Here is a 26,282-nt window from a genome sequence, read left to right on the forward strand (position 1 = left end):
GGGCTATACTTCCTGGAAGACGGGCTGTTAGCAAGGGACAGGTTGCACCTCACAAAGGCTGGGAAGAATGTGTTTGGCCACAGCATGAAGAACTTCATCAGGAGGGCTTTAAACTGAATCCTATGGGGAAGGGAGATGTAAAGTTGTGGGTAGGAGTGCACGAAAGCCACTTACCTGGTCTTGCAGCTTTTCGCGGTGGGGGGTAGGCGCTTCGCTGCTCTCCCCCTGAAGTTCAGGCCAGGGGGGGAGGCTTCCCGCCTCGCCCGGCCGAAATTCAGGCTGGGGGGGAGGCTTCCCGCCTCACCTGACCGAAATTCAGGCCGGGGAGGAGGCGCCTCGCCTCGCCCGGCCACGAAATAAAAAGTAAAAAACAAAACAAAATGCCCCCGTGATAGGCTATGTGACGATTAACGTAGCCTATCATGGCTAGATCTGCAAAGTCAGCCGTGATAGGCTACGTAAATCATCACGTAGCCTATCACGACTGACTTTAAAAAAAAAAAAGCGCGTACGCAAATGGCGGCCCCCATAGGGAGCCACCATTTGCGTTCCTTATTTGGTCACTGTAGTCTACGTAAATCTTTACGTAGACTATGGCGAAAATAAGGGCAACGCAAATAGCGTTGCCCTTATTTTCGCCGTAGTCTACGTAATCTTTACGTAGACTACAGCGACCAAATAAGGAACGTGAATGGCGGCTCCCTATGGGGGCCGCCATTAGCCGTACGTGCTTTTTTTTTTTTTTTAAGTCACCCGTGATAGGCTACGTGACGATTTACGTAGCCTATCACGGCTGACTTTGAGATCTAGCCGTGATAGGCTACGTTAATCGTCACGTAGCCTATCATGGGGGCATTTTCTTTTTTTTTTATTGGAATGGCGGCGGCGGCAGCCGGTCGAAAGATTGGCTGCCGCCCCCGCCCCTGACGAAGACCCGACGAACCGCTGCCGGGACCCGCCGCCAGGAGGGACATTCGGGAAAGGTAAGTCCCGTCCCGGGGGGGGTGCGGGGTGCGGGGGGGGTGCGGAGAATTTCTCCCCGAAACTTCTTCAGGGGGCCAAACACGTTGGCGCTCGGCCCCCCGAAGTTTTGGGGAGAAATTCTCCGCCAACCCTAGTTGTGGGTACCAAGGGACAAAGGCTCATGCACCGCAATGGAGATAACAGCTCTAATAGCACCCAATAATAGTCTTCAGACACATGTAGGGATGGCGGAGAATTCTGCCACGGATTTTAGTGAGCCCAAATGCAATGGCATTCGGCTCCCCGAAATCTGTGGTTGAATGGCCTACAACCCCCCACCCCCCCCCGCGGATTCCCCCTGGGACGAGACTAACCTGGGGCGGATGTTCCGGATGGCAGCGGCTCCAGCAGCGGCTTCGGCGGCAGTGTCGGCTTGTCTTTCGACTGGCTGCCGCGGCCGCCATTTGCAGTCTGGTTCTGGTCTTTGCCGTGATAGGCTACGTAAGTCTTTACGTAGCCTATCACGTCTGGGTAAAAAAAGAAATGTGTACGTAAATGGAGGCGGCTATGGCCGCCGCCATTTGCGTTTCTTATTTTTCACCATTTTAGTCTACGTAAATATTTACGTAGGCTAGAATAGCGAATAAAAAAGGAACGCTAATAGTGCCCATTACGCTATTTGCGTTCCACTTTTTTTCGCCGTAATAGTCTACGTAAATATTTACGTAGGCTAAAACAACGAATAAAAAAGGAACGCAAATAGCGCCCACTATACTATTTACATTCCCCCCTTTTTTTTTCATCGTAATAGTCTACGTAAATATTTACATAGACTAAAATGGGGAAAAATAAAGAATGCAAATGGCGGCCGCCGTAACCACCGCCATTTGCGTATGCTGTTGTTGTTTATTTTACCCAGACGTGATAGGCTACATTAAGACTTACGTAGCCTATCACGGCTCCCTTGCTGGACGCAAATGGCGGCTGCTACAGCGGCCACCATTTGCATCTGCACCAGCCAGTCCATGGCCGGAAATGCAGCTGCCAACAGCTCTGGCCTGGCCGGCTGCTCCGTGGAGCCGCCGCAGAGCAGAGCTGGCCATCGAGGATTCCCGGGGGGGAGGACCAGATCACCTCCCCCCTGTCGAGGATTCCAGGGGGAAGGGAGGGAGTGCCTCCCCCCCCCATGAACAGAATCCGCGGAAAGGTAAGTGACTTTCGTACATCCTTAGACACATGTAGGAAGAAAGCCAGACTATGAAGTACGTGGTATTCATTGTCTATATACTAATGCCCAGAGTATGGGAAACAAACAAAATGAACTTGAACACTTAATAGAGGAGGGAAATTATTACTTGATAGGTATAAGTGAGACTTGGTGGGATGACTCTCATGACTGGAATACAGCAATTGAAGGATATAACTTGTTCAAAAAGAACAGGAGGAACAGAAAGGGGGGTGGGGTTGCACTGTATGTGAAAAATACATATCTCTGCACAGAAATACAGGAGGATGAGCTTGGTAGCCCCATTGAGAGCATCTGGATCAAAATAAATGGAGCAAAAAATAAAAGGAACCTGGTGGTCAGAGTCTACTACCAGCCACCCAATCAAGGAGAAGACGAGGATGAAACTTTTGAAAAGCAAATAGCTGATGTTTTAAGGAAGCATGATGTAGTGGTATGGGGGACTTCAATTTCCCCAATATTTGTTGGGAGACAAATTCTGTAAAACATGGCCCCTCCAGGAAATTCCTGACTTGTGTGGCAGATAACTTCCTCCTACAGAAAGTAGAGGAAGGAACTAGAGGATCAGTTATCCTTGACCTGATCCTAACCAACAGAGATGACTTAGTGGATAAAGTAGCAGTAACAGGAACTCTGGAGGAAAGCGACCATGTTGTACTGGAGTTCTTGGTTTTAAGGGAAGGAAAAGCTGAGTGTAGTCAAACGCGTACCCTGGATTTTAGGAAAACTGATATTAATAAACTCAGAACAATGATCAGGAAGGTCCCACGGCAAGCGACGCTAACAAGAAAAGGAGTCCAAGATTGGTGGGAGGTTTTAAAAAAGGAAATTCTCAAGGCACAATTACGAACCACAATTCCAACAAGAACAAAGGGTGTAAGACAACAGAAGAAGCCAATGTGGCTTCACGAAAAGCTTAGAGATGACCTGAAAACAAAAAAGGACACATATAGGAAGTGGAAAGAAGGCCAGGCAACAAAGGAAGAGTACAGTTAGGTAGCACAGAATTGCAGGGATGGCGTCAGGAAGGCTAAAGCTGAGAACGAGCTGATGTTAGCGATGGGGATGTCAGAGAATTCTGCAACAGATCACGGTGAGGCCGAATGCCAGTGCATTCAGCCCCCCCGAAATCCATGGCGGAATGAAGCCCCCCACCCCGTGAAAGTTGCATGAAACGGAGCACCTACCTGCTGCCATCTGCGCTGCTTTGCAAATGGCGGCCACGTCTGTGGCCGCCATTTGCTTCTTCCATATAGCCGTGATAGGCTATGTAAATACTTGCGTAGCTTATCACGGCTAATGCAGGGATGCCATTTGCTTCCCTGTGGAAGCCATGATAGGCTACGTAAGTATTTACGTAGCCTACCACGGCAAAACAAAAAAAAAGGGGGAACGCAAATGGCGATGGCTATAGCCGCCACCATTTGCGTTCCCTTTTTTTTTGCCATGATAGGCTACGTAAATATTTACGTAGCCTGTCACAGCAAAATAAAAAGGGAATGCAAATGGTGGCCACCGTAGCCACCGCCATTTGCGTTCGCTGTTGTTGTTGTTTTTTTACCGTGATATGCTATGTAAATATTTACATAGCCTATCATGGCAAAATACAGGGACGGAAATGGCAGCGGCTACGGCGGCCACCATTTGTGTCCCTGTGCAGGCTGCCCAGTGGCCGGATGTCTGGCTGCAGGTGGCCCCGGATGGCAGCTCCTTGGAGTTGCTGTGGAGCGGAGCTGGCCGGGGAGAATTTTGGGGGGAGGGACAGAGCACCTCCCCCCCACCATGAATGTCACCCTTTGAAAAGGTAAGTGACTTTCGTACATCCCTAGTTAGCGAGGGAAAAGCAACAAAAAGGCTTTCTTCAACTACATGCACAGTAAAAGACAGTGGAAAGAAATGGTTGTTCAGTTACTATATAAGGATGGAAAAATGATAACAGATGACCAGAAAAAAGGCAGAGGTGCTCAATTCCTACTTTGGCTCAGTCTTCTCCCAAAAGAGGGTCCATGACCTCCCTGGCAATGGCGAAGAATAGGCTGAAGGGGCAGGACTGCAGCTTGAGATCGATAGGCATATGGTCAAGGAAAACCTAATGACTTTGAATGAGTTCAAATCTCCAGGGCCAGATGAACTGCATCCTAGAGTAATAAAGGAACTGGCAGAAGAACTCTCAGAACTGCTGTCTATTCTCTTTGAGAAATCATGGAGGACGGGGGAAGTACCAGATAACTGGAGGAGGGCTAATGTTGTCCCTATCTTCAAAAAGGTTAAAAAGGAGGAACCTGGGAACTACAGAACAGTCAGTGTGACGTCAATCCCTGGGAAAATTCTGGAGCAGATGATAAAGCAATCCATCTGGAAGCACCTTGAAAACAATGCAGTGATTACTCAAAGCCAATATGGATTTGTCAAGAACAAGTGCCACCACAAATCTGATCTCATTTTTTGTTCAAGTAACCTCTAGGGATGGGGGAGAATTTCTCCCCGAAACTTCAGGGGGCCTAGTGCCAACACATTCAGTCCTCCGAAGGTTGTTCGGGGAGAAATTCTCCGCCCCCCCGCCCCCCGCCCCCCTCCCGGGATGGGACTTACCTTTCACGAATGTCCCTCCCGGCGGCGGGTCCTGGCGGCAGTTCGGCAGGTCTTCGTCAGGGGCGGGGGCGGCAGCCGGTCTTTCGACCGGCTGCCGCCACCGCCATTGCAAGAAAAGTAAAAAACAAACAAAAACACCCCTGTGATAGGCTACGTAACGATTAACGTAGCCTATCATGGCTAGATTTGCAAAGTCAGCCGTGATAGGCTACGTTAATCGTCACGTAGCCTATCACGGGTGACTTTAAAAAAAAAAAGCGCGTACGGCTAATGGCAGCCCCCATAGGGAGCCGCCATTCGCGTTCCTTATTTGGTCCCTGTAGTCTACGTAAAGATTTACGTAGACTACGGCGAAAATAAGGACAACGCAAATAAATCTTTACGTAGACTACAGGGACCAAATAAGGAACGCAAATGGCGGCTCCCTATGGGGGCCGCCATTTGCGTATGCACTTTTTTTTTTTTCCAAAGTCACCCGTGATAGGCTACGTGACGATTAACGTAGCCTATCACGGCTGACTTTGCAGATCTAGCCGTGATAGGCTACGTTAATCGTTACGTAGCCTATCACAGGGGCGTTGTTGTTTTTTCTTTTGAAGTTCATGGCTGGGGAGACGGGGCGCTTCTCCCCGGCCTGAATTTTGGCCGGGCGTGGCAGGAAGCCTCCCCCCCCCCGGCCTGAACTTCGGGTGGAGCAGCGAAGCGCCTCCCCCCCACTGCGAAGCAAGCTGCGAGACCAGGTAAGTGACTTTCGTGCATCCCTAGTAACCTCCCTTATGGACAGTGGGAATGCTGTAGACATAATATACCTAGACTTCAGCAAAGCATTCGACAAAGTGCCTCATGATATCCTGATGAGCAAACTAGCTCAAAGTGGGCTAGATGAAACAATGATCCGGTGGATCCACAGTTGGCTACAGAATTGGACTCAAAGAGTGCAATGGGACCTTCTCAAACTGGGGAGAAGTAACGAGTGGGGTACCACAGGGCTCAGTCCTGGGCCCAGTGCTCTTCAACATTTTTATGAATGACTTGGAGGAGGAGGTGCAGGGAATGCTGATCAGATTTGCAGATGACACAAAACTGGGCAAGATAGCTAAGAGCTTGGAAGACAGAAACAAAATTCAAAGTGATCTTGATAGACTGGAGTGCTAGGCAGAAAACAACAGAATGACATTTAATAAGGATAAATGCCAAGTTCTGCACCTAAGAAAAAGAAACCAAATGCACAGTTACAAGATGGGGGATACGTGGCTCAACCACACTACAAGCGAGAAGGATCTTGGAATTGTTGTCGATCACAAGCTGAATATGAGCCAACAATGTGATGTGGCTGAAAAAAAGGCCAATGCCATTTTGGGCTGCATTAATAGAAGCATAGCTTCCAAATTCCGGCAAGTACTAGTTCCCCTCTACTCAGCACTGGTGGTTAGGCCTCATCTGGAGTACTGTGTCCAGTTCTGGGCACCACACTTGAAGAAGGCTGCAGACAAACTGGAGAGGGTTCAGAGGAGGCCAACGAAGATGATCAGGGGACTGGAAACAAAGCCCTATGAAGAAAGACTGAAAGAACTGGGCCTGTTTAGCCATGAGAATAGAAGACTGAGGGGAGATATGATAGTGCTCTTCAAGTACTTGAAAGGTTACCACAGAGAGGAAGGCCAGGACCTCTTCTTGATCATGCCAGAGTGCAGGCCACATAATAATGGGCTCAAGTTACAGGAAGCCAGATTCCGACTCAACATCAGGAAGAACTTCCTGACTGTTAGGGCAATACGACAATGGAACCAATGACCTAGGGAGGTGGTGGTAGGGATGTCAGAGAATTCCGCCATGGATTCCGGAATCCATAGCGGAATGTCCTCCTGCCCCCCGCCACCCCGTGGTATCCCCCCGGGACAGAACTTACCTGGGGCGGATGCCGCGTCGGTGGTAGCTCCAGCAGCGGCCGATCCGGCTGGATTGACTCTCAGTTTATTGGCCCTTATCCAATTCAAACACAAGATTCATACACAGAATTCAAATATGTATTTATCTGTTGGTGCTGTAATTATTAGGAAAAAACAACAACACCCAGTGCATCAAGTATGTATTTGTGTGTTATAATAATTCACTTCTCTTCTTCTCCTTCTCCTTCTCCTTCTCCTTCTCCTTCTCCTTCTCTTCCTCCTCCCCCTTCCTCCTCCTCCTCCAGCTTCTAGGGATGTACGAAAGTCACTTACCTTTTCGACGGGGTGATTTGCAGTGGGGGGGAGGTGCTCCTCACCTCCCCCCCAAATCCTAACCTGGCCGGCTCTGCTCCACTGAGATTCCGTGGAGCCACTGGCCGGGGCCGCCCACAGCCAGACATCCGGCCGCTGGGCAGCCTGCAGGAAAAAAAAAAAGCATATTTAATGGCGGCAGCTATGCTGGACTTCCAGCTCCATGGACTTCCAGCTGCTGCTGGGCTGCTGCAGCCGCAAATGGCGGCCACCATTTGCATGCCTGCATTAGACTGTGATAGGTTACATAAATACTTACATAGCCTATCACGGCAAAGAGCAGGGGCGCAAATGGTGGCCACTACACCATTTGCTCCCCTGCTCTTTGTCGTGATAGGCTATGTAAGTATTTACATAGCCTATCACGGCAAAAGGCTGGGATGCAAATGGCATAGCAGCCACCATGTAGCCTATCATGGCCTAAAGCAAGCTCCCAAAGGGCGGCCACTACGACGGCCACCATTTGCGTCCACAGCAGCCCAGCAGCAGCTGGAAGTCTGTGGAGCAGAGCCGGATGGGGAGGGATGGATTCCAAGGCGAGGGATGGATCACCTCCCCCCCCCCACTGCCGATCCCCAGAATGGAGCAAGGTAAGGGATTCGTACATCCCTAACTTGGGTTTTTTGTTTGTTCATTTTTTTTTTATATGGTATAATAAACAACTGAATGTGTATCATTCTTCCCATAAATTCTTTGCAACAGAGAAAGGACCATTATGTTACATGCAGGTGCAGTGTAACATGATTTTTGCCGCTAAGTACAAAGAAAATATGTTCCACTTGGAATTTTGCCCTTCTGTGAGCATTTTTGATATTGTTAAATGTATCATAATACGATCCAGCTACACCTTATGATGGAGACCATAGGCTATTTCTTAGACTTTACTTCCATGCATACAGAGGGACTGTGCCCGCTTTCTTGTCACCAGCCTTTGCACATTAGTCAAGCGATCTGAATAGGGATGCTAGAGAATTCCGCCACGGATCCCAGGGAGGCTGAATTCCAGTGAATCGCCCCCTCGGAATCCCTGGCGGAATGGAGTAACCCGCCCCACCACCCAGCGAAAGCCCCATGAAATGGAGCCTACCTGGCTGCGGCTCCGGCGGCGGCTCCAGCTGCAGATGAAGCGGCGGTGGCAGCTCCAGTGGCAGCTCTGGCCGCTGCCAGGCTTCTGCAGCCACAAATGGCGGCCGCTGCCAGGCTTCTGGAGCCACCATTTGCGTCCCTATGCTGGTCCATGATAGGCTACGTATATATTTAGCCATGGTAGGCTTTAGCTGTGATAGGCTCCGTAAATATATACATAGCCTATCACGGGCCAGCATAGGGATGCAAATGGCATCCCCTATGCAGGAAGCCATTTGCGTCTGCAACAGCCCGGCAGTGGCTGGAGGCCCCGCTGCGGGTTGGCCCAGCCGGCAGCTCCATGGACTGGCTGCGGAGCGGAACCGGCCGGGCAGGATTCAGAGGGGGAGGAACAGATCACCTCCCCCCCATCGAGGATTCCTGGGGGAGGAACAGATCGCCTCCCCCCACCTGCGGACCCCAGTGAAGCCAGGTAAGTGGGGTTTTGTACACCCCTAGGTCTGAACCCCTCCCCTCCCCTCCACATATCTACTCTATGCATGGAAGTATAACTGGAAAGTGGTTCAGTGACTAGTCTACATTTGTTTCCATATTTACAGAGAAAATTTTAGAATCTACCAACTTTTCTAGAAGGACATCACAATGATCCAGTTCGCACAATCACTGCAGCCCATGATGGCTTATTTAAACCATTGTGGGTTGCAGTGCATGCTGGAACATGCCCGGTGACTTTAAATATTCAAACTGTGACTGCAGGTTGTCATTACATCTGAACCCGGTGAGGGTGGGTTGGTGGCATGGTTAACAAATCACCCAGAACTAGGGATGTACAAAAGTCACTTACCTTTTAACAAAATTTGATTTGAGGTGGGGGGGAGATGCTCCGTCCCTCCCCCCCAAATCCTGGCTGGCTGGGACCGCAAATAGTGGCGGCCATAGCCACTGCCATTTATGTCCCTGCAGTCAGCCGTGATAGGCTACGTAAGTGTTTATGTAGCCTATCATGGTTGATTTAAAAGAAAAAAAACCACGCGTAAGCAAATGGCTGCGCCCATGGGTGCTGCCATTTGCGTTCCTTATTTTGACATGTCTTAGTCTACGTAAACATTTACGTAGACTAAGATGGCGAAAAAAAGGGGAACGCAAATAGCGTAGACGTTACACTATTTGCGTTCCCCTTATTTTTGCTGTCTTAGTCTAGGTAAATGTTTACGTAGACTATGACGTGTCAAAATAAGGAACGCAAATGGCGGCGCCCGTGGGCGCCGCCATTTGCGTATGTGCGTGTTTTTTCCTTTTAAATCAGCCGTGATAGGCCACGTAAACATTTACGTAGCCTATCACGGTATTTTTTTAAAAATCTAGCCATGATAGGCTACATAAATCTTTACGTAGCCTATCACGTTTTTTTTTTTTTTACTGGAAATGGTGGCTGCGGCAGCCTGTCAGAAGGCCGGCCGCTGCCGCCGCACCGCCACCACACCACCGCCGGAGCCGCCGCCGCCAGGAAGATTCACCCAAGGTAAGTCCCATCCCAGAGGGGCGGGGGGGCAGACCGTTTCGCCACTGTTTTCGGGGGGCCGAATGCGCTGGCATTCGGCCTCCCCGAGATTCATGGCGAAATTCTCTGACATCCCTAACCAGAACCCATGGGCTGTTTTCGGGTTGTGGGCGGATTGTTAAAGGGCTGGATGTGCCTGATCTCATCTGCTCTCTGAAGCTAAGCAGGGTCAGCCCTGGTTAGTATTTGGATGGGAGACTGCCTGGGAATCAGGCTTCCTGAACTGAGCAGGGGGTTGGACTCGATAGTCTTGTAGGCCCCTTCCAACCCTATGATTCTATGTCTATGTCTATGTCGACAATCCACCCTGACTGAGTTCAGATGTTATGACAAGCTGCAGTTGCAGCTTGAATATTCAAAATGGCTGCCCACATGTGCCTCAGCCCACCGTGGCTCAATTATGTGAACTGGGTCAATGCATTTGGATAATTCATGGACATTTTCTATAATTCATGGACATTATTTACATAGACTAAAACAGTGAAAAATAGGAAACGCAAATGGCTGCCACTGTAGCCGCAGCCATTTGTGTACGCCCGCACGCTCAACCCCCCCACGAACTCGTCTTTGCCCTCCCTGCAAGTATTTTACATAGCAAAATATTTACATAGCAAGACACCCTGCTCCCTCCTGTTCGTCACACATCTCCACATGCATCCCAGTCGATAAAGCAGCCACGGAAAGGTCTTTCTAGCCACTTGTCGAAAGTTGGAAGCCCGCCTCCTCTCAGGAAACTCCTGGTGGAGCCCATCTCCCTCCCCCTTTTTCCTCCCTCCCCGCCCTGCAGGGTGACCCACCCACCCCCTCCCAAAGTTAGAGGCACACTTACAGTTCCAGATTTCATCTCTTGCCCACACGGCAGAGTTCAGGGGCACTGCAGCCTCTCCCACACCAGGGCGGGTGTGCAGGCTGGCTGCCACCTCGGCCCCTTTCCCTAGCCCCGGGCTCGCCTAGGCAGGTGCACAGCAGCTCTCTCTGGGCACTCTCATGTAGTCCAACTCTCTGCGTCACGCTCTCTCTCCCCGGCGAGGACCTTCGCCCAGCCATGGCTGGCTCCGCAACCACTGTGCCAGAGCCAGGAGTGCCCAGCAGCGAACACACACGCCTGCCGCCTGCACACTCCTCTCTCTCCCTCCCGCCCCCCACGTCACACACACACTCACACGCTGCAGAGGGAGAGAGAGAGGCTCTGAAATGAAATTTATTATTGATACGAAGAGAGAGAGAGAGAGACAAAGAGAAAGACTTTTAAGACAATTTCAAGTTATTGTTTCTCTCTGGGAAAGAAAGAAAAAGAAAAAAACAATGAGCGAGCGAGGGCTTCAAAATCTGTACATATTTACGTAGGCTAAAACGGTGAATCAAAAAGGGATGCAAATAGCGCCCGCTACGCTATTTGCATTCCCCTTTATTTTCGCCATCATAGTCTACGTAAGTATTTACATAGATTAAGACGGCCAAAAATAAGGAACGCAAATGGCGGCGGCCGTAGCCGCTGCCATTTGCGTACTTCTTTTTTTTTTTTTTACCCAGAGCCCTCCGCGGCCAGAAATCCAGCTGTGGACGGCTCTGGACTGGGCCTGGCTGGTTGCTCTGTGGAGCTGCCGCAGAGCACAGCCAGCCGTGGAAGATTCCAGCAGGGAGGAACAGATCGCCTCCCCCCCATTGAGGATTCCGGGGGGAGGGACAGAATGTCTCCCCCCCACCATCAACATAATCCGCGGAAAGGTAAGTGACTTTTGTACATCCCTAGTATCTCCATCACTTCAAAACAAACAGCAGCTGAGTATGATTTGAAAAAAGCAAGGAGAGAAACTGATAGGAAACCTCCTTCTCTCCTTCTGCTGCTCTGCTCCTATTCATCATTCCACTGCAGTTGCAGTTCTGGAAAGGATAGGGAAAAGGAGAAGAAAAGGAAGAACGCACCAGCAGACCATGCATATTGGGGTTTGAGGATGGAGGAATCTCTCGATTTTGGTTTCTTTCAGTTTCTCATTTTCCGGGTCATAAGTGGTGCATCTCAAGCTCTGATTTTTTAAGTCTGCCTGAAAATTCATAAGCAGTGTTCTGCCATCTCTTGTAATACAACCCTTTTTGTGCACATTTTTGCCCCATGTGGCCATTTTTTGCAAGTTATTTTCCTAATATAATGAACATTTGAACATTATTTTCTCCAATATACACATTTTTGTTCACATTTTTGATTGGGGAACTCCATTGTGAAATTCAGGAATGTAAGGATTTTGAAAGATAACAGAGTTTTTAATCACATGGTGGTTTGAAAGTGGAAATTTAGTTAAGTTCACATTGAAATGTGAACTGAATTTATTTCTTTCTAATCCCTAATGGGGTTGGATCCAGATTTAGTCATACTTACAGTAGACTGATTGAAATCAATGGGAATTAGGTTATCATGACTGTCCTAAAGTCCTGTCACTTCCAATGGGTCTGCTTTAAGTATGATTAAATCTAGATCCAACCCCTTGTCTCCCACATAATGTTTAGTTTGTACCTCCATGTGCCAACATCCCAGGTAGATTTATTGTTAATAACAACAACAACCAGTGATCCCTGTCATCATAAATCTCTGTTTCCATAGATGGCATTAGAATATTATTTTGGATCTTTTGTTATCTTCCATTCATTATTTATTTCATAAACTCGCAACATAACTGAATGTCTTCTCCTGTTAATTTCCTTCAAATAACATTAAAATAATGGGCTAACCCAGAGGAAGTTAGTCACCCTTTGAAAGCTATGGGACAAGTTAGTTATGACTAATTTGAGTCTCATTTCTGTCCATGGAACTCACTTCCTCTGGTTTCATCGCAGTTATTTGTATCCAGTACAGAATGGGTGAAAACCAGGGAGCAAAGTAATAGGCATGAAAAGTATATATAAGTGAAAAAATGCTCACAAACAAATTTATTTATTTATTTATTTATTTATTATTAAATTTATTAATCGCCCATCTGGCTGGTCACCCAGCCACTCTGGGCGATGTACAACATACAATAAAAACAGTTTAAAACAATAAAATTCTACAATAAAAACATTTTCTAAAATACCCTAACCCACCCCAAATGCCTGCCTGAACAACAACATTTTTAATGCACGACGGAAGCTCATTAAAGATATGTGTATATTATGTGTATATTAGGGGGAAATGCATAGAAAAATAAGTATGAGTTATCAAACCTTTTCATGGGGACTTTTTTAAAGCTAACTGAACTGATGGATAAATGGTAGAGAATGTGCTAGGACTGAATATGCCAGGAAAAACAAGATGAGACAGAAAATGTGCTAGGAAAATAGGACAGAATGTGCTTGGGGGGGGGGGGAATCTTGCAGAAAGCAAAACAGACAGATGTGTCCATTTTTAGCATGACATTTATTCCAATGCCTATTTGTAGCAGGGTTTTGTTTTTGGTTTGTTTGTTTGTTTACCTTATACTTTAAGTGACCTGCCACAAATTGGTATTGGTAGGCTTGAATAGGGCTGAGGAAATATTGCATATGATCCCTTTAACTGAAGGCCTGGCACAACCTCAAATTCAAAGTTGCTTTATGCTAACTTAAAACCCAAGTTGATTCACGGTTAATTGCCCAATAGGGATTAGGAGCTGCCCAATATAGTTTGCACTTGAATTATATTCATTATTCAAACAGCGCATAAGTTCTTGGGAACTCAAACATTCTTAAATGTCTTCCATGATGAAACATTCCTTCCTCTTGCAGGAAGTCCACACACCATTGAAGGTAAGCCGTGAGGTGGAGATGAGGTCCATTCTTCTGATTCTTCTGATGATTTAGAAATAGTTGCTGCTCCCTTTCTAGTTCTTGGCTCATATCATATACACGTGTCATCTCAGTAGATAATTAATCAGAGCATCAACTTCATCATCAAGCTGTGAATTATTTTAAAAGAAAAAAAGCACAACAAATGCATTTAATCACGAATGTATTTTTCCACAAAATTTGCATTTTTGTACATATGTTATCCTAAAATACGCATTTCTGCATGCATTGTATGCTAAAATATGGATTCTATATGCATTTTGGTACTGTTTGGAGCAGAGAATTGTACTGCAAAATTTGGTTAGGTGTGAATAACAAAGAATAACTATATAACAATCGATCAATTATTTTAGGAAGTGCAAATCAAGTGGGTTCATTTAAAAGTAAAGGCTGAACAAAATCATCAAACATCCCTAAAATACTTTGCTTCTAAACTGCTTTAGAACTCAGTGGGAAGTAAACTGAGCTGAAAGTAAAACAAAAAACCAACTTAATTTTTTGTCAGCTGCCCAGAGAGCTTCGGCTATTGGGTGGTGAATGGAATGGAATGGAATGAATGAATAAATATTCACATATACTAGCCTGCCATTGGGATGAAGAGTTTGCTTGGTCTTCCACCCCTTGAAAACTGTGGTCACAATCCAGCCAACATTAATCAAGTAATATTATTTCAATGGGAGAATGAAAACATATTTGAAATCCCTCTGAATTTTCATGAACCTTTGAGTTCATTCTGTTTCGTATCTGCATTGGATTGCAATTTTCTTCTTCTTGTTGTTGTTAGCATAAAATGTGTACAGATTGTTGTGTCCATCTCTGAATAATGCACATTTTGCATGCATTTTTAAAGAGGTGCATATCTTTGCGTACTCTTTGGTAAATATATGCATTTTTATGTGATGTTTCAATGAATAAAGCATAGGAGTGCTCATTTTTTTTTCAAAATATACATACAAATATACATATGCTGTACACATTCTTTTAATGTATGCATTTTGTGCACATTTTTAAAACCTTTTGTGAACTTCATCACAAACTATACATGTACAGATTTTGAAACCAAATTGTGTTCTTGTTCATGTTTAGGTTCAGGAAGTGTGGATTTGGAAGTTCATATTAAATTGCAAACTCAACCAATTTCTCACCCATGCCTAGTGGTAGCTAACATGGCCTCTGGATGATAAGGAAGCTGCTGCTGAGACAAGGCTCAATAGGATTTGCAGCATGAGGAGTTGTGGCTGGATGCCTCCACTTTCAGTTTCCATGCTTCTACTTGATCAACAAAGAGGAGAAATACAGAAGTAGCATTTTATTGGGCATCACACCAGTCTAACTTCACAACTTGACTTATGCAAATGCATACCAACAAGTAGCTATTTGCTTGTTTGCTTTAATTGTCCATCTGCCTGCCTGCCTGCCTGCTTGCCTGCCTGTCTATTCATTTGTCTGTCATATATCTATCTTGATCTATCTACATATATTTTTGGTATGTATAGGTTCATCTGTCTCTCTCTCCCCCTCCCCTCACACACACACACAAACACACACACCCTATCTACATATATCTGTCTGTCTATCCTGTCTGTCTGTCTATCTCTAGTCTCAAACTGCTACAAGGATTATGTGTCGATGTATGTTGGTAATTAGAGATGGGCACATTTTGAGTTTTCACCATAATGTTTGAAGGGTGCGATGCCTGCTGTCTTCATGCTTTTACCCTACCTCATAGAACAACTCCCCCATGGGAGAGGGAAATGTGGGAGCTGAAGATGGATGACTCCAATCAAGATTGGAGGGTCCTGGCAGGCTGCCCATCTGTCCACAAAACATGTGCAGAGACTCTTTCCCCACCAGATAATCAGGGACTGGTCTACAAGCTCCATCACTGTCTGGTGGGGATTGACACTGTGAGCATCTTTTCTTGCCTGAAGGGTGGGCTTCTGGGACTCTTCAGTTTTCATTGGAGGTTCCCACCATCTTCAGTCTCAACAATATTCCTCAAGGAAGATGAGGTATCAGACAATGGGGAGCTAGAAGCAGGAGCAGAATCAAGCTAAGGGTCATGCTTGACATGGGCTGTATCCACCTGGGTTCTGCCTGCAACTATTCAAGCAAGGGTGGTCACATATTCAGGCACTCCTGCATCAAATGCTCAGCCTGTCCTTCTTGGTGATGTCACAGCTGATAGACAATAGATGCCCTTCACAGTTACCTTTTCCCATGTTGAAACCAAATCATGCTGACATCTAATTTTCCAGGGCTTGCTGTGGCACAGAAAAGGTAAGTTTGCACTGAAAATAGTGAGGATGCTTTCAACCTCCTCCTACTGCTCCTAAAATGTAATGTCTGTATTTACCCATAGTTTCTCAGTGAGGAACAAAGGACATTTGTGTTGCACCGCAAGCCACAAGATGTAGGTTACGCTTCACACTTCCATCTGTTTTCTCTCCTTCAGCTCAGATATTGTCTGTATGATGGGACAATACAATCAGACAATTGCAAAAGAGTTCTTGTTTGTGGGATTCTCCAGTGAGCGAGGAACCAACCTGTGCCTATTTGCAGTTGTCCTCTCCATGTACCTAATCACCTTGACAGGAAACACACTCATCATTATAGCAATCTGCATTGACCCACAGCTCAGCACACCTATGTACTTCTTCCTGAGCAATCTGTCTTTCCTGGACATCTGTTACACAACCAGTGTGGTCCCTCAGCTGCTGATCCATTTCTTGACCAGTCACAAAACCATCTCCTTCAACAGATGTATGGCTCAGCTTTGCATCTCTTTGTCCTTGGGCAGCATTGAGTTTATCCTGTTGGCAGCCATGGCTTATGACAGATATGTAGCTGTCTGCCATCCTTTGCATTACAAGACCATCATGAACAAGGTGGTGTGTATCGAGTTGGCACTGGCTTCCTGGATGGGTGGCCTCTTCAATGCTCTGGTGCAGACTGGGTTCACTATGCGCCTTCGCTTCTGCACTTTCAACACCATCAACCACTTTGCTTGTGAAGTCCTGGCTGTTATCAAACTAGCTTGTTCAGAGACGTTGGTCAATGAGATCTCACTTATGGTGGCAGGGGTCATTGTGCTCCTGATCCCCTGTATTGTGGTAATGCTCTCCTATGTGTATATAATCCATGCCATCCTACACATACGCTCTTCAGAAGGCCGGCACAGAGCCTTCTCCACATGTACCTCTCACCTGACTGTGGTCACCATCTGTTACGGCACAGCAGCCATTGCTTATATGAGCCCCAAAGCCCACACTTCACCCAACCAGAACAAGATGCTTGCTTTCTTCTATGCAGTAGTTACTCCCATGCTCAACCCTATCATATACAGCCTGAGGAACAAGGATGTGAAAGGAGCCCTGGCTAAAGTAGTAAGGAAACATATCCCTTTGGGAAGTTAATGAGCTATTTGTGAATGTGTATACTAGAGTTGGGTGATGCAAGCCCAGTTCAGATGTTTGCCTGAACACATGAAGGCTAAAAGTGGGAATGAGACACAGGGGTGAAAATGTTAGATCCCCCCCCCCATCATCCTCATCTGCTCCACCCCAACCTCCATACATGTAGCATGATGATGTGAAGAGGGCTTCTACAAGGATACACATGAACGTGTTTAGAAGCCTCCATGTGATTAGGAGCCCTGATTGATGAGGGGTAGTAATCTCACAGAGGTTTCTAAGTGTGTTCAGTCAAATATATGGAGAGAGCATGTGTGGGGACATTGGGGTGGGGCTAGTCTGTGTGCCTCCATGCCCTGTCTCCACTTTTAGCCCTCATGCCTTCAGGCTAACACCTGAACAGAATTAGAGTGTATTATGATATTCAAGTAATCACGTGGTGAGAACTTTCAAATTAAATACAAGCATGTATTATTATCTCCATTGATTTTGGAAGACTGAATACTGCTTCATGCATAAATGATTGCACAGACATCACTCGATTATGCCTCTCAGTGATTGGGAGCTGAATGTGTGAACTTGACTCCGTTAGCAAGCATTTTGAGGTGATATGAACCTCAAACCCGTGCAAAAGCATTGTGTTTTGAGTGATAAATCAGTGATAGCTGATGAACACACGCAGGTTGTCATGTGGTAACTGCAGTCATCACATAATGAAAGTCCATGTGCGAACTATTCTGAGGTTAAAACGACTGCTTAGCCTTAATACCAGCTGTGTGATGTCTGGTCAAGTCAACTCATCCCAGCCTAAATTATAATGGGTGTCAGCCATTGTGAGCTGTGGTGGAGAACAGTAAATAATAAGTGCTTATATTTACCTTAAGAGTTCTCTACACCTGATTACCTGAAGCTTGATGGATGGAAACTAAAAGTGTGTTCACTCCATTCAAAAGTATTGCCCTTGAAGTGAAAGTGTGATAATATGAATGTTCTTTCTGTGGTTTTAGACCTGTGATGGCTCATTCACATGTGCAAATCACCTCTGATGTATCAGACATTAGACTATGGGTGAGCAACTTGTGGCTCTTCAGATGTTTTGGCCTACAATTCCTATCAGCCCTAGTCAGCTTAGTCAATGTTGAGCGATGGTGGGAATTGTAGGGCCACCAGTTATCCACCCCTGCATTAGATGATGAACATAGATATGTGACGTACAGTGATGGACCTCTGGGTGCATACACAGATAAACATACCTACAAGAGCCAATGCAGATTCCTCCCCCCCCAAGGTGGATGGAATTGTAATCTCAATCTCTCTCTCTCTCTCTCTCTCTCTCTCTCACACACACACACACACATTTGACCCCAGCACATGTTTTCACTCCTTGCCTTCATGTTTTGAGCAGGTTTTAACCTTTTTTAAAAAGTTCTTAACATGGGTTTTGCTTGTTTGTTTGCTTGTTTGTTTGTTTCTGAAAAACTTAAATGTTTATCCAGTGCCTCTTTGAAATCCTTTCTTTAAAAACTTGAAACAGTGCTCTGGATAGGGGTATGGCTTCATGAGTGCCCCAAGGGACAGCGAATCAGAACTCTGCACAGCCAGTTTATGCTAGTATCAAGTACTGCACAGAGAAGTTATACTAGGATCAAGTTGCTTCTGACCTTGTTTCCCCAATGAAGGTTGCATACCTGGCTGAAAAGTAGAACATTCAGAACCAAAGCAGCTCAGTGCTCAAGATACATACATATATATAGCATATGGAGCACTTGATTGTAAACTTCCTCTTCCCTATGTTATTAACCAAGTTTAAAATATTTATTGAATGCCCTTCTCTTTTTACCTTTGTTGCTAGCCATCTCTAAAGTGGTTCTGTGTTTTAAAATCACTGACAACATGAAATGTTTAGAAATTTGGCTGGAGTGGACCTTCCAAGTAAAGCTGATTTACTCAGAAAGGTAATGATTTCAGTCACAAGACAGATCTATCAAACACAGAAACTTTTTTTTTTTTTACTAAAATAAATCATCTTAAGGTTCAGATTCTCAGTGTACTGAATGTTGTCTGAAATACTATACAAGCAGAGCAAAGCATATTAAAGTATCTTGTCTTTGTTCTATGTTATCAATAAAATTTAATAACTCTGGATGGCAAAGGAGTTCAGTTGTTTATTAGTTTTATGGTCCGCTTCTATAATCCCCCCCCCACACACACATACTTTAAATTACATTTTTCGAATGGGTTGGATCTAGTATGCCACTGAACTCAATGAGACTTAAATCAGTCATAGCTGACTTTAGTACCATTGATTTCTATGGGTATTGTAAGTATGACTATGTCTGGATCCAACCTGATAAGTATTTTAAAATGGCAAATGCTGGTCTGAAGTATCAAAAATAATATAATTCTGCATAACACTGAAACAACAAAGCCCATAATTATAGTCTTCTTGGATATGGAATAAATTTGGTTTAAAGCATGACATGAGTTGTGGGGATGTTGGTGGAGTGGACAAGGGCTACTATATATACATGAAATATTTGTTACAATCCCAGAAGGGCAATGGTGCTGATTGGGTCTAGAACCTATAATGTCCGAATGCTAGGTTTGGGAGCAAGGAAGGAGCAGCTAGTAGGGGAGATGGACTGGTTTATTTATTTATTTATTTATTGTGTGTATACCCTGCCTTTTTTCCTCTTTCAAGGAACCCAAGGCAGCTTACATTATCCTCCTCCTCTCCATTTTATCCTCACAACAACAACCCTGTGAGGTGGGTTGGGCTGAGAGTCTGTGACTGGCCCAAAGTCACCCAGTGAGCTTCCATGGCCAAGTGGGGACTAGAACCCTGATCTCCCAGCTCCTAGTCCAACACTCTTGCCACTACACCACGCTGGCTCTCAGTTTGCATCAGAAGAAGACAGATTCTTCTGCACAATTGGACTGAGCAATTTTGGGGAATCCAGCAACTGTGCACAGATAAACTGAGATTCAGGAGAGAATATAGAAGTGGTTGTAGGTATAATGTAGGGGCAAATTCATTTTGAGAGCTAGATTTGTGTAGTAGAGGGCCTCAGGTTGTAGACTGGCTTAAATTATTTATGGGTTCAGGGAGTTTAAATTCCCACTTAGATCCCCTTCATGATTTATAATGTAATGGTGAATGCCATGACTACACTAGTGTTTCTGCAATACACACAGAAAATAGGCACAATCCAACACTCAAGGCTTCTTTGTGCCCGCATCCCACCCAGTGTTTAGGTACACATATTTCCTCTTCACACTTTACTGCAGGAAAACTGGTGTTGTAGATTTGTCAGACACAGTTGCTACTTAAAATGTGATGTGGCTGTCAGTCAAATAGTTTAGTAGAGGTAGTGGGACTTGAGGAAGTCACTGGCAGCCTAGCTCACTTCAAAGTGAGGATAAAATGGTGTTTTATGCTCTCAAGTTGGCTCAGGCAGTAAGATGTTCCAGATCCAACTAATTCCCTTGTGAGGAGTAGGCAGTGAAGACTGATGGGATTTTGAAGTATCTCTTTATTTATGTGAATCAGCAAAACTTGAGTTCATGGAAGTTCTCCGAATTCCATCTTGAAGCTTGTTCTGACTTGAGTCCATATCTAATTGTGAGCTTTTTGCTCTCCCTGCACCTTTTCACATGAAAATCTGTGTGTATTTTTGTGCATATTTTCCCAAATGTATGCATCAGTTACGCACATCTTTGAAATGTGTGCATTCTTCTCCCAGTGATTAATGCGTGTGAGCATTTTTCAAAAGTACACATTTGTATGTGGATTTCTTAAATGTGCACGTGCTGTTGAACACATCTTTTTTCAGCCTCCAAATTGGATTGCATGCTCAGAAATGTACCGACTTCGACCACAGGTTACATCCAAGTCCATGTACAGTCCGGAAAATGAGCTGAAACAAATGTCTCATACATCCCTACTCTTTATGTGAAAATGCAGAAGAGGAGCAGTGGGAGAGCAAGCAGACCCCATGAGAGGCAGTGCAAGTCTTTAAAGAAGCAACAGTTTCCCAAATGCTACAGCAAATCCTTGTCGCTAGACTGGGTCGCTTTGTGCCAGTATGCTCCCAAACCTAGAGCTGAGCCAAAATTTCTCAGAAGGCATTAAAAAAACCTCAGATTTCTTTTTTACCCCAGACACATGCACAAACAGAATGTCCCAGAATGACACTAAGTCCAGGGCATTGTAAAGGATGCAAAATGGTAACCAAACTGTCAACACACCAGTGTAGAGCAGGGTGGGTGGGGAGAAGCTGAGCTACTGACACTGATAATGCTGATCCACACTCCCAAGAAACTGTTGGATCATTTCAGGTCCCAGAGTAAAAATTTAAGTGACCCCCCCGCCCCAATTCTCTGCCCACAAAAAGGTGTAGAATTTCAATTGCACTCCGTTCGACCCACAACTCATTCTTTCTCTCTCTCTGACCAAATGGAAACTGCAAAATTAAGCTTTCCCACTCAGGCAGGTTGGATATGAAACAAACTCAAGGGGTATAATGAGGGGAAAAAATAAAGATGATGGGTTGGATCCAGATTTGGTCATACATAGAAGAAACCCATTGAAATCAATGGGACAAGCGATTTCAGTGGGCCTTCTCAAAGTATGACTAAGTCTGGATCCAGCCTAGTATGCTTCAGAAACAGGTAAGAAACAAGACAAACTCTCTCATGTAAATACAGACAGTATTTAGTACACTGGTTGTCATGAATTTCCAGTGTGGGGAGAAAGAAACATCCAGTGTTTCTTTCTCCCCATACTCATAGAGCTCAAAAATATACATGAAAAAGCAGCTACACTTGCCAGAAAATAGTACTGGATCAGGGAAACATCATCAGTCTTAAAGCAATAGTAAAGAGAAGCCTGTCCTCATTTGCATCTTTAGTCTATAGTGTAAAGTAGGAGTCTTGGAGATGATAGATAGATAGATAGATAGATAGATAGATAGATAGATAGATAGATAGAGATAGATAGATAGATAGATAGATAGATAGATAGATAGATAGATAGATAGATAGATAGATATTTGACACAGGGACTTGTAAGGAGAAATGTACTTGAAGTCCATCTTAACTATCTCAGGGCCTTTTATTTTCTTTTTCTTCTGAGGAAGAGATGAAGGGAGGAACCACCAAGTGATATGCAAGAAAGGCCTGGTTTAAATTCTACAGTTCAGTAAACCTACAAGATAGTTGACATGTTTTCAGGACTTGGGGGGAAAAGAATCCACTTTGTTCCTTCCTTATTCATTTGTTTTGAGCAGAATTGGTACCTCTATAAACATGAGGCACTGCATCATATGAATATAAATAAATAAGGAGAAAAAGGTATATTGAAACAGGCTGATAAACACCAGGCACATCTATAATCTACTGTTTTAATTGGCATGGCTTCCCCCAAAGAATTATGTGAAGTGTAGTTTTGTGAAGGGCTCAGAAATTCAGAACTGCATTAGAGATCCTGCCCTAACATCCATAGTTCTGCAATCTAATCTACAGTTTGCATAGATCCCTGAGAAGAGAGAGTGACTATCCTATTGAAATCTGAAATCTAGATACTCTGCTTCACTGAAAAAAACCCAAGTATTAATGCCCCAAGAAGACAGATTCCTTATAATTGCTATTTTATTTCTAATGTACACACACACACACAGAATACCCATCAGAAGGCTGGTTTCTGTGCTCCCGGTATGGCCCCTGTGCATTAAAACAAGTAGCATAAAAAATGCTCTTTAAAGCTTTTGCAAGTCCATTGTGCGGTTCCTTCCAAGACAGTGTATACAGTGCTAGGGGTGTATGGATTACTTACCCCATTCCAGGTAGGGCCGTCCGCTGGGAGGGGGGGAGGTGATCCATCCCTCCCCCCGGAATCCTCCCCAGCCAGCTCCGCTCTGTGGCGAGTCTGCAGAGCTGCTGGCCAGGCTTGCCCACAGCTGGACTTCCGTCCGCTGCCTGGCTGCGGCCGCAAATGGTGTCCGGCATAGCAGCTGCCATTTGTGTCCCTACGTTAGCCATGATAGGCTACATATATATTTATGTAGCCTATCACGGCAAAAGGCAGGGACGCAAATGGCGTAGCGGATGCTATTTGCATCCCTGCTCTTTGCCGTGATAGGCTACGTAAATACTTACATAGCCTATCACGGCTAAAGTAGGGAGGCAAATGGCGGCCGCAGACCGGGGCAGCCATTTGCAGCCACAGACTGGGGCAGCGGACGTACCAGACTGGCTGACACCAGGTAGTGCCCGTCCCAGGAAAATTTTGCAGGGTGGCGGGGAGGGATTGCTCCATTCCACCACGGACTCCTTTAGAATCCAGCCTCATTGGAGTCCATGGTGGAATTCTCTAACATCCCTATACAGTGCACATAGTCCAAGAGTTCCTACAAATATCATCTGTGCATTGAATGGCCAGAGATCAGCACTGCATAAGTTCCAATGGATCAAGCAAGCTTGTATATTAAATGCACATCCTGAATTCCTAATTGAAATGTGAGTGAGACTCAGCTGACCTTCCCCATTGCTTTGGCTAAGGCTCCTTTCACATCCTTGTTCCTCAGGCTGTAGATGACAGGGTTCAGCATGGGGGAGACCAGAGCATAGAAGACTGAGGCTGTCTTCTGCTGGTCTGCCACATGGTTGGATCGGGGTTGCAAGTGAGTGAAGCCAATGGTGCTGTAGAACAATGTGACAACTGTGAGGTGAGTGGCACAGGTGGAGAAGGCTCGTTGTCGTCCCTTGGCCGAGTGCATGCTGATCACCACCTTGGTAATGTGGACATAGGAGATCACTATGAAGGTGAAAGGCAGCATGAGGACAATCACACTCAGGGCAAGGATGAGGACTTCTGCCATATAGGTGTCCATGCAGGCCAGCGGAAGCATCGCTGGCAATTCACAATAGAAATGATTGATCCGGTTGGGCCCACAGAATGGGAATCTTACAGTGATGGCTGTCAGTGCTGCAGCATTGAGGAAGGCCACAACCCAGCATAGTCCTGCCATCTTCATGCACACATGCATTCTCATGATAGTGGTGTATCGCAGGGGCTGGCATATGGCCACATAGCGATCATATGCCATGAAAGCCAAGATAAAGCACTCAGTCATCCCACAGGACAGGGTCAGGTTGAGCTGAGTCATGCATCTGCTGAAAGAAATTATATTAATCCCAGAGACCAAGTGGACAAGCATCTGGGGGATGGTAATCACTGTGAACAGTATGTCCAGCAAAGAGAGGTTACCAATGAAAAAGTACATAGCTGTGTGGAGGCGGGAATCAACCCAGACCAAGAAAATGATGAGACCGTTTCCCATTATGGTAGCCAAAGCCATGGCCAGGCACAACACCAAGAGGAGGTGTTGCAATGTGGGGTGACTGGTGAAGCCCAGAAGAATGAATTCATTGACTGAGGTCCTATTCTGACCCCACATCTTACTCTTAAGATGTCACCTGTAATGATAAAAAAGAACCGTGACTGCAGGAATCTCTGCTTTCAATGCCACACACATATCCGAGTTGATATTATGCAATACTCCTTAAATAGGAGCTCATGGACCACATCAGGTCTCCTACATTATTCCAATCACACACACACCAAATTATTGGCTTCTTTTCCATCTGCTGCCATTGCCTTGTGTGTTTCTCAGCTATTTGTGGTTGCTACTAGCATCCCAATCCTGGCCACAATGTTTCTTTATGATACTGTGAGCTCACAGTATCTCAATCTTCTCTGGAAAACAGAAACACTTATTCCATTTTCCAACCTCCTTTCATGGCATTTTTACCCCTGTTAAAACTTCTTATTAAAAATAAATTACCCTTCCATAGTGGTGGCTGTATAGATTGAGCTGTGAGAGTGATCATTGATGGATGATTAATCTATGGTCAGTAAAGAGAATTTTATGCCTAGAATGAATCCTAGATTCCACAAGAGAAGGCTCTCTGTGCATGATACAATTCAATTGAATTAAATTCCATTCAAATGTGTCTTGAAACCTGTGAGGTTTCATGAGAATTCTAATGTGATTTTTACAGAAATGCTATCAGATAGAACATGGAGGGGGCAATCCTATGGCTGCTAGATAACAGCTAGACGGCCATAGGATATCTTTTTTTCCTGGAACTGACCTCGGAGCCCGTGCTCCGAGGTCGGTTCCTGAAGGAGTGTGGAGTGGCCAAAAATGGGTGTGTCTGGGGGCCTTCCAGGGCGGGGACAGCAGAAATGTCTCCATGACACATCCAATGTGTCATACAGCGGCCTCCTCCTCACTCGGACCCCCCATAGCTAGACAGCCAAAATCAGCTGTCTAGCAGAAAATGTAGAGCAGCTGAAGCATGGAGGGGATCATCCCCTCCATGCTTCTCCTGCCCTGCATTGGATAGGCAGTTCAGAGTTCAGAGTTCAGAGTTCAGAGGCAGCCACCAATCTGAATAGGATTGCACCCTTATCCTGTTTTCCAACACCTTTTCATGGCATGCTTATTCCTGTTAAAACATCGTATTAAAAATAAATCACCTTCCCTTGGTGGAGGCAGTGCTCGCAACATCAATGTGATGCATGCAGTCTTGGTTTTGGCAGCACTATCTGTCAAGGGGTTCATTCATTTTTTAGACCTGACCAAAGAAGTCTCAGCAAAGATGTTTCACTAATCTGACATTTATACCTATATACACAAGCTGGTGATACAAATATAAAACATAGTCAGCATCCTATTCCTAGTCAGGTCTTTTCCAGTGATGAGTCTTGGTTTAACTCAAAAATATTTGATGTTTTATGGTCATAATGCTTCACCGGTGCAAAGGAGATCCCTGCTCTTGTAGACAAGTATAGGATTGAGATTTTCAGCTTTATGAGAAAAAAAGTAATTTCCCTGCTGCAGCTGAGTGGCAGTATTTTCAATGGCAACATTTGTTAGAATCTAGATTTGGTCCCTCTGTGTTCAGTGCTTCAGAGTCCTCTTTGCTATTGGAAACACTTGTTGAAGTGACCAGGTATATCAAACCACAATTTATGTTTATAAATACTTACTATCCATGAATAAGTATGATAAACAGGGTCTTCTTCAGCAGGAATGGAACAGGGAATTGGAATGTCCTATTTTGCCTAATCAATCGACTGACGTTTTAGCATCTGTATCTGATATGTCTATGGACCTCTGGTTATGCCAGCAAAAACACTTGTTTTGGGTTTATTGGATGCCACAACATCTCTTTAACACAGCCTTGTCTAACTCAGCTAATTGTTGGAGGTGTAATACAGCTAATGCTTCTTTTATTCATATGTTTTGGCAATGCCCAACAGTTGCCTCCTTTTGGGATGAAGTTATCATATGGAT

At 45.3% G+C, this 26,282-nt stretch overlaps 2 protein-coding genes across 2 annotated transcripts; one reads left to right on the plus strand and one right to left on the minus strand.

Moving 5' to 3' along the window:
* The first annotated feature begins 15,981 nt into the window (after positions 1-15,981).
* Positions 15,982-16,923, plus strand: LOC146341375 (olfactory receptor-like protein OLF3). The gene has a single exon (XM_084808338.1). It carries the CDS (start codon positions 15,982-15,984, stop codon positions 16,921-16,923), a length of 942 nt encoding a protein of 313 aa, XP_084664464.1.
* Positions 16,924-23,447: 6,524 nt separating this feature from the next.
* On the minus strand, positions 23,448-24,377 carry LOC146341376 (olfactory receptor 2A1/2A42-like). Its single transcript, XM_084807402.1, has one exon. The coding sequence runs from the start codon at positions 24,375-24,377 to the stop codon at positions 23,448-23,450; it is 930 nt and encodes a 309-aa protein (XP_084663528.1).
* Positions 24,378-26,282: the final 1,905 nt, after the last annotated feature.

The sequence above is a fragment of the Heloderma suspectum genome, chromosome 6 (assembly GCF_057233095.1).
Source record: "Heloderma suspectum isolate Gila_16-S chromosome 6, 16-S_ref, whole genome shotgun sequence".
NCBI lineage: Eukaryota > Metazoa > Chordata > Lepidosauria > Squamata > Helodermatidae > Heloderma > Heloderma suspectum.

Coding starts and splice junctions, on each gene's coding strand:
- LOC146341375 (XM_084808338.1), top strand. CDS start 15,982: ATGGGACAATACAATCAGACAATTGCAAAAGAGTTCTTGTTTGTGGGA.
- LOC146341376 (XM_084807402.1), bottom strand. CDS start 24,377: ATGTGGGGTCAGAATAGGACCTCAGTCAATGAATTCATTCTTCTGGGC.